The 9,018-nt window shown below is 39.2% G+C and overlaps 1 protein-coding gene across 2 annotated transcripts in view; it reads right to left on the bottom strand.

The window, feature by feature from the left end:
* LOC111663594 (tectonic-1) overlaps positions 1-6,918 on the bottom strand; it is a 13,616-nt gene extending 6,698 nt beyond the window's left edge. Inside the window, exons 1-8 of one of the 2 annotated variants that reach the window (XM_023417848.2) lie at positions 6,590-6,918; positions 5,772-5,889; positions 4,775-4,908; positions 4,417-4,568; positions 4,198-4,300; positions 2,375-2,487; positions 2,071-2,091; positions 801-935 (exon numbers count right to left, since the gene is read on the bottom strand). In XM_023417848.2, the coding sequence (XP_023273616.1) occupies positions 801-935; positions 2,071-2,091; positions 2,375-2,487; positions 4,198-4,300; positions 4,417-4,568; positions 4,775-4,908; positions 5,772-5,889; positions 6,590-6,881 (1,068 nt within the window). In that variant the 5' untranslated portion in view covers positions 6,882-6,918. The remainder of the gene's footprint in view (positions 1-800; positions 936-2,070; positions 2,092-2,374; positions 2,488-4,197; positions 4,301-4,416; positions 4,569-4,774; positions 4,909-5,771; positions 5,890-6,589) is intronic. The other variant, XM_023417847.2, reaches the window with a different exon arrangement.
* Positions 6,919-9,018: the final 2,100 nt, after the last annotated feature.

The following is a 9,018-nucleotide window of genomic DNA, read 5'->3' on the forward strand; positions in this document are numbered from 1 at the left end:
CACACACACACACACACACACACACACACACACACACACACACACTGAACTGAATCATGTCCATCTATAGACAGTCTGTGTGACTGTGGACTGATGAAGATCTGAACTCAGAGACTCTTTCAGCTTCATGCTCATCATCTCTTCTTCGTCCTCAGTCTCTGAGATCTTTGTTGTGAGGCCTGGTTCACATCAGCTGATGTTTCTCTAAATGTCTGAGTGTTGGTTAGAAGTCTGGTTTCACTGACTGACTCCAGGTCTGATAACTCCTGACTCCACTCTGCTTCTGTTCATGTCACACACTATTTCAGCCACACTGTGAATGTTTGAATCATGTTTTTAATATGGACGATAACAACACAATGATGTTGAGTGTGTTGTTAGTTAAAATGGATTGTGTTTGTTCATTGTTGTAACTTGATGAAGATCTGATCATAACTGTTGTTCCAAAAATTCACTGACTGTTTCTTTCTTCTGTCAACAGATCAACAGTAGAAAAAACAGAAAAAGAACAACAGCACCTCTAACTCCGAGCTCAGTAATTAACATGTTATGAATTTACTAATTTTCAACAAACAGTGAACATGATGAGATCAGTAAAGGTAGATGCTATGCTCTGTATTTGATTGTACAGGTGTCCCTAATAAAGTGCTCACAGAGTGTATGTGTACTAAGATGTCTGTGTTTGTTTCAGCAGTTCTTCCCCCCTGACGAGAACAACACTTGCAATGTTCTGGTAGATAATGTTATAAATACAGGTTTTACTCTACAAACTGTCAGGTGCTGGACTCTAGTGGACTCACCTTCAGGACCACATTAGCACAGAGGCCGGGGTTCAGGAGAACAGGACTGAGGTCTTCTCTCTCACTCATGCTCAGCTCAGTCTGAGTCTGGTCTACAGACTGCAGGACGACTGAAGCTACCTCCACAGGAACAAGCTGCAGCAGCACCAGAGACACATCAGTCAGACATGTTCACCCATATTCACCCTCTGCTTCATTTATAGCAGTTTATATCAGTTCACAGAGTCTCCATTAATTCCACATCACAACAACACTTCAACACCAATTTACAGAGACTTGAACGTTGCTTGAGTCACAGTAGAAAACAGATCAGAGTGGTTATTGTGCCGCTTTAAATACTGACAACAGTTACACTGATGCTTTGTTGGTATAGGTTAGTTAGTACAGATTCTCCGTATCAGCAGAGAGAAAGGAGTCATAGTTCTGTGTCTGAGTTGCAGCATTAACCTCAGTTTCTGCTCTGTGTGGTAAGACAATGATGGAGACACGTTCATGTTCAAAACAAATGTCACTGTCTTGCTAAATTTCCTGGGTTAGCAGAGGCTGTGAGGCATGTGACAATATGTGATTATTTCACAGCGTCCAACATCTGCAGATCAACACTGAGCTGAGGCGCATTGTGGGATTTGAAGGCTAAAATAAACTAAAAAAAAAAAAACTATAAATAAAATACAATTAAAAAGAACAAAAATGTAACTGTACACCATGGAGACACTGTGGTTCTACATAGACATATGAACACATAATTCTGAATACATTGTTTCAACACGTTTGTTATGGAGTTGCATCATTTAAACTCTGAAACCTCTGAGTCTCTCATTATGATGGTCATGTAACCACTTCTACTCTGTTTATTGTCACTTAGTAATCAGTTAGACATTTATTTTCATTATCGATTTCTCCAATCTTCCTCTGTCTCTCCTCCGGTTTTCAGACATTTTAATGTTTTAATTCCACAGAATTAGTGGAACCATTAAAGAAATCTTTTTTTAATGTCTAACTTCTATCGACTGGTAAGGGCTTGTATTTCCCTTGCATGACCCAAAGTCCTTCTTATATGTGGTGTCTGTAGTTTAGAGGTGGAGTGTCTCATCATAGATTTTTAACACAACTACTGGATTTTTCTCTGCAATAATAACTTCCATCGTAAAGAAAACTGTAAAATGGGGCCAGGATCAGTAGATAGTGTTATAAACATGCTCTACATAAAACCTACTGAGTGTGAAGTTTCCCTTTAAGAAGCTGGAGCCAGTCAATTTAAAATACTTACTGCTGCATCTTTATTCTTCACCTGTAGAGTAGAGAAGATTTAGTTAAACATCTTTAAATGATTCTTTATGTTCAGTTACTTCATGTTTGAAACATTTTAGTGTTTTTTTAATTTATTTACAGATCCATGTTACTTTATTTTGTCAATAATTAAATACATAACTATTGATGATAAATATCAACAGGCCGACAAAAAGTGAACCCTGCTCCTTTAATCACAGCATCAACATCACGACTATCACCTCAGAGAGTAAGAACGTGAGTGTGGATGTTTTTAAGGAAGAGACAGAGTGCAGCAGACTCACGGCACAGACATGGATGTTAGTGTAGGTGTCCATGTTGAGGGCCGCTGAAGTGCTGCAGTCCTGGTGCAGGACCAGACGCCGGGAACAGGCTCTGCTCTGATCCTTTAAGAACGCTGTCAAAACAAAGGTTATCAATGAAAACACTCATAAAGGAAGAAAAATACTCATTTTAGAAAACATGTTTGAAATAAGAAACTACAATAACACAAGATGATAAAGAAACTTCTTTCCTCAAATGTCAGACTGTTCCTTTAACACTCTATTTAACAAGCTATTAATATCAATAATGAAATCATCTGAATAAGAGGAAATGAAGTGATGAGAGGATTTTTCAGATCCACCATCGCCTCACCTCTGTCCTGCTGAACCGTTCCATGTTACAGGAAGTCAATCACACTGATCAGCCTGTGCTTCGCTTTTATTTGTGTTGCACTTTGTCCTCTGTTGTTCTATGACAGGAGCCATACAACAATAACCACTGCAGTTGCTGTTATAAACATCATGTACTTGTTGTTATCACAGTGTTGGAGGCTGAGGGATGTTGTGTGTCTGCAGGAACAAACATGTTGAACTCATGCAGAGAATCAGCTGATGTGTGACTGTGACTTCAGGCTGTGTGGTCTTATTCTGGGAGAAGACGTTTAAGGGCAGAGTCTGTAACTTTTGGTAGAAGTAATAACACAGCCTTTTTGTTATGAGTGAAGAGTTGAATGAAACAGAGCTGTGCTCAGGTCAGTGCGCTCAGCAGCTTTTCTTGGTCTGGTATGACCATGGGTTTATGGTGACTGTTCTCAGGTCAGATCAGAGAACACAACATAATGAACTAGAATCACCTCCTGGTGGTTGTCTGCCTCCTCCACTCAGACAAGTTTCAGGTTACATCCCTGTTTATCCAGAGTCATAGAAAACATGAACCATTAGTGTGAAAGTTTGTCATAATTGCTGTGAAGTCTTGAGTTATGGGTTAGGTTTCAGTCTAGATGAACGTTTTTACCAAATTTGAAGAAATTCCCTTAAGGTGTTACAGAGACATTGCGTTCAAAAGGCCAAAACTGTGTTTTGTGAGGTCACCACACCTGTGACTTTTGACCTTTGACCCCCAAAATCTAACCTTCTCATCCTGAATGTTTGTGCCCAATTTGAAGAAGTTCCGCCAAAGATGTTTCTGAGATATTGTGTCCACAAGAATGGGTCAGACGTACGTACGTACATATGTATGGACGGACAGATGGACAGCCCGAAAAAAATATGCCTCCAACCCTGACTGGCGCCGGTGCAGAGGTATAAAAGCAACACAACTGACAACACAGGACAGGGATGAGGACAAGGACGAAGTTACATCAAATAAAATAAAATGGGAGAAAGGTGAGATGAAAGCAGACAGAGTATTTCACTGCTCTGTAGTGCCTCTGTGAGGGGAAAGGTTCAAAGTACAGTCTGAAAACTTTACTCTTTATATGTCATCTGTGGCCTCCCTCTAACTGAGCTGTATTTACTTTTCTATGCAGTTTATTCCCAACATTAAGATCCAGTGTGTGTCAGTCAGTGAAGTTACAAGAGGTCATCGGTCAGTGTTCAGAGGTATTTAAAACCACTGATAGTTTGACTGTCAGATGCTGCAGTTCATCAGCAGTGTTGTGTGTGCTGGACAGCTTTAAACAACACACACAATGATACTGACACAGAGACCAACAAAAGAACATGATGCAGCTCAGGTGAGCAGAGACGATCCCACTAACAGCAGCTGATTTTATATAATTAATGTCAGATAAACACTGCTGTGCAACTCACTCAATTAGCTGCTCAACAGAAGTCTTATCTACCTGCAGGACTGGTGTCCACACAGTCAGCAGTGAGACCAGGAGCTGGCAGTGAGAACAAACCTCTGTCTCCACCTTCACCTGCCGTCAGCATCTCATCCCCAAACTGAAAACACACAAACACAAAAACACAACCTGTCAGCAGAGAGCCAACATAGTGTTAAGTGCTGTAGACAGTTAAAGAAAACCAGAGAAAGGTGAACAGTGACTACAGAGATGTACCTGGTATCCAGAGGAGGCCCGGAGCTCTGCAGGAGACAGCTGACCTCTGTTTCCCTCCAGGTCAAACATAAAGCTGGTGAATTGTTGAAACAGAGAGTCAAAGCTGCCGTTGGTTGGAAGAACAGGAGAGGGATGAGAGAATCCATCAACACCTGCACACAAACATCAATCAGCAGCTGAAACAGACTGTAGGCAAAGAGCCTGGTAGTCATTAGTGACATTATTGCTCCTGTCTGTGGTCTGGTTCAGTCTACGAGGAACTCCTCAAACAGCAATATTCTGCACATTATATATATTCTGAAGAACAATAACACCAGCCTGATCCTGAAGATCAATCTAAATCTACCAACTGACTCACTGTTTTGTGACTGAATGCAGAAAATGTCATAACTGGTCTCCTTGGTGACAGACACCTGTGGATCTGAGTAGCCGTCTACGGTGCTGCCTAAAGAGTACAACGCCACATCATGGCTGCACAGCTGCTTGTTGCCACTGGAAACAGAGAAAAATAAACAGTGAGGATGAGCCTGTGTAGATACTGTTTGTAAAAGATGTTGCTCTTACAGTTTTTTACAATTGCTAAAACTAATTTCTTGATCAACCTGTGCACTTTGACCTGGTTGATACTGGTTTTAAGACATCATTAGTAACAAGTGTGAACAGTTTTGAGTTGTTGTGTGTAAGTTATGAAACCTGTGGTAAAAATATGTCATCACAGTGCACAGTGTGTTTTAGTGAGTGAAAATGTGTTTGGAGTTTTGTAAAAAGGTGAAATGAGATCTGAAACTTGTGTTTAACCAAATGAAAATTGTTTATGGTTTTGCCAAAAGAGTGGTTGATTCAATAAATGGGTTCAGACCACTGAGACTCTCTTTATTCACTAATAACTTCTAGTCACTTCCATTCAGCATTTTTTAAAATTGCTGTTAAGACGCTGTCAATGAGACAACATTTCCTGCTTGGATCTTTCACATTAAAGGGCCTCGAAGGCCATTAGCCCTCGCTGATCCATCACCATCCTTTTAATCTGACATGTGGGAAGAACAAGCTCAGTTTCGTTGACAGTAAGTAAATGGAAGTGACTGAATAAATGAGTGAATTAAAAACAGTGTTTCTGTGACAAAGAGAGAGTGAGAGCAGCAGATTGGTGAATATTGTGTTGACAGTGCTGTGGAGATGTACAGTACTTTATGTCAAATGTACAATGTAAGTTATTACCTCCTCAATGTTTTCAATGTCAGTACAGATGTTTAGCTGCTTGCCAGAAGCCTCTGTATTTTTAAGACCTTTATTACGTATGACTACACAGGTAACAGCACAAGCCTTCAACTGTATCTCAGTGACTGAAAACTCACCTGACCGAGGTCACGGAGCAGCCGGTGAACAGAGCCACCTCCTCACCACAGTCCCTGTCACAGCAGCAGTTGATGTCACACACACCTCTGGACTGGTCACAGGGACACACGCTGTCAACTGACACACACACACACACACACACACACACACACAGGTTAGATCATGAGCTACCAGTAGCACAACTTCACTCAGTAAATTTATTCCAAATGAACTAAATCAAATACACAGATACCCCCAAACACCAAATCATTACTTGTCAGCTGTCAGTCAAATGAGTTTGCTTACATCAGATCAACTGTCAGCTGATCGATCAGATCTGTCAATCAGATCAACTCTTCTGATAACAGAACAGATATAAATTTAACTTCTTAACAAACAGGAAATATGTTGTCATGGATTAAATGAGTGGCTTCAACTTGAGCCATGTTTTTTTTAGCTTATGTTAACATTTTGGTCTCAGAGGAAAAAAGTTTGGAGACCCCCGGGTTAGAGGGAAACTCAAAACAGAGCCTGTCCATCCACCTGCCTGAGACTCTCTCCACCTGACTGAGAAAACTGGAACTAAACCTAACTTAATCTATATAATCATATGACTTATTTAGATCAGTGAATTAACGAACTGGACATACATACAGACTTCTGAACCTCCGGTTTTGATTCCTGTAGCTAATAAACGTTTTAGACAAAAAGAACTGCTTCACTGCTAACTACCACATTAGCTTAGTGTAAACCTCAGTTAACTAGCTATTTAAAACAACACTAAGAGCTGAGAATGTGTTTAACCGTGTACTGGGTTAACTCTACGGTTAACTCGAACCGTTAGTAGCAGGAGTAAGCAGGCGACCGGAGGCGGGCAGCGGCTCCGCGGGAGGTGTCGGTTGACCGGGCTGCTCTGTGCTGCTGTAGATCTGTATCGGTTGTGTAGTCTCAGACTCTGGAGGCTGAGCGGTTGTATAACTGTCTGTAACGTTAGAAGTCACGTTACGGTCATCGGACACGGTCGTGTTAAATGTGTGGTTCGTTGTAATTTCGTCTGTAGTCGAGACTTTAAACGACAGAAATAAACAAAAGATAAATAAGGACCTCAGCACAACAGCTGAGTCCGCCATTGTTTGACCGTTGCTATAGTGCGTCTTCTTCTTCTTCTTCTTCTTTTAATTTCTTACTGCGTCTAAAGACACATTACTGCACCCTGCTGTCCACGAACAGAACAGAGAACGGTGCCGGTGTCGTGCCAAAAAGTGACTGCCTCCCAAAAAGGGATTTCCGTCCGCGGGAGCGCGCGCAGCCTTTTAAAGCTGAAAAGCGCAGTTTCCATGCGTCTACAGCTGCTTTCATCTGGATCAAACAGCCATTACGAACAAATACACTAACTCTATATCCGAGTTAATAGTGATGTCATGTATGTGTGAGACGATAACGTTTATTTCAACAGAATTTGCGGCCATAAACGTGTTTGCTGTTTATAGTGTAATTAGGCATGATATTAACGTGATTACAGTCAATAACGTTATTTTTATGTTTGTATGTCTGTTATGTCTGATATCCTTGTTAAATAGACTGTTATTAACATGATGTATGTCTGACTTATGTATGACTTTCTGACATTTGGACTGAAAGGGTTTTCTGCCTCAAAATAACTTCAAATCACTCACCACAATTATGATTTGAAGATTATATCATAACCAGTAGTTTTCACTAGTTCAAAACTGTGTAAAGGGCCAATGCAACACATACAATGCAGTATTTTACTTGCCAAAAATTGATTCCAGCTCCTAATGTTGGACTTAAAAGGTGTATATATGTATATATATATATATATATATATATATATATATGTGTGTATTATATATGTATGTATTATATATGTATAGAGAGAGAAAGAGAGAAAGAGAGATTGTCCATGCATACTTGATTGAGACATCCACACATATTGGATTGACACGTCCACGCCCACATATTAACCAAAGTTCCGTGCGCAGAAAGAGATGTGAAGTGTTCAAAATCTACACTTACATCACCTCAATTAACCTGAGAATGCACAGATTGCGACATCCCATCATGGATCCCTGTCTCTTTGACCAGACACTATGCTTCTTAAATGATGGAAGCTTCCCCCCAGGATTGTCCAAAATCCAAAAATCTAATTTTTGCCACAAAACCAAGAGTTTTGAGGTGCAAGGTGAGTTGGGCCCTCAAGCTAAATTGCAATCATTGGCCTAATGAGAGCATAGGCTACATCTTATGTGGCAAATCATATAAAATGCTAATAAATGTTAAATAGGTTTAAAAGCAATTGTAAGTGTGCCTTCTGATATATTTAAATATATTATAGAAATAGTTAAGGATGTGTGTGTTTGAGAGTGTTTTTTTTTGGTGATTTATCTTCAATTAACAGCAATCAATCCAAATTGCTTTGCCACCGTTATTACATTAGTAATAATAGCCTTACTTAGAAGCAATGCAACTTCTTATGTGACAAATCCTATAAATATTTAATAGCTTTAAAAGTAAAAAAATGAAGAAAAAATAAATAAATTCTAATAGCTCACAATTTACAATTTTTTTACTTTTTACAGATGGTCAGTTATACTATAATTAAATATGACACATTAATCAGTCAATATTTTCTGTGTTACTTATTGGAATGGACTTAATCAGGAAATTAAAAACCACCATTACAGGCAGTCAGTACATATGTGTACTGATTGACTATTTATCCAAGCTGCCCCAGGCATACACCATCAAATCTAAAACCGCAGAGGAAGTAACTCAATGCATCCTCAAATTTTTGATCAGATTGATGCTCCAAAGAGGATTCTGGCTGATCAAGGCTGGGAGTTTGTGAACGACGTATGTATGAATAACTACTGACATGAAATAAATATATAACGAACATTTATCATATACAGAATTTTGGTAATAACTTATTTAACTATTATATTCATTGGCTATCACAGTCAAATCATATTCCATCTATGAATATTTTTTATTTACTGTCTTTATTTATTCCAAATACAGATCAACAAAATGTCTACAAAATACTAGGGATAGAAAAAAGCCTTTGTTCACCCTACCATCCACAGACTAACGGGCTGGTGGAAAAGATGAATGGCACATTCCAGAGGTATGTCTATTTTAACATGTGATAAGTATCACTTATAAATATTTTTTTACTTCTTGAAAAATGTATTAAAGACTTAAAAAAACTTTTTAAGAACTGCTCTATTCTTATTTTCTTTTTTT

The sequence above is a fragment of the Seriola lalandi genome, unplaced genomic scaffold (assembly GCF_002814215.2).
Source record: "Seriola lalandi dorsalis isolate HSWRI2012SDOR001 ecotype SW California unplaced genomic scaffold, Sedor1 jcf7180002054578, whole genome shotgun sequence".
NCBI classification, from domain to species: Eukaryota; Metazoa; Chordata; class Actinopteri; order Carangiformes; family Carangidae; genus Seriola; species Seriola lalandi.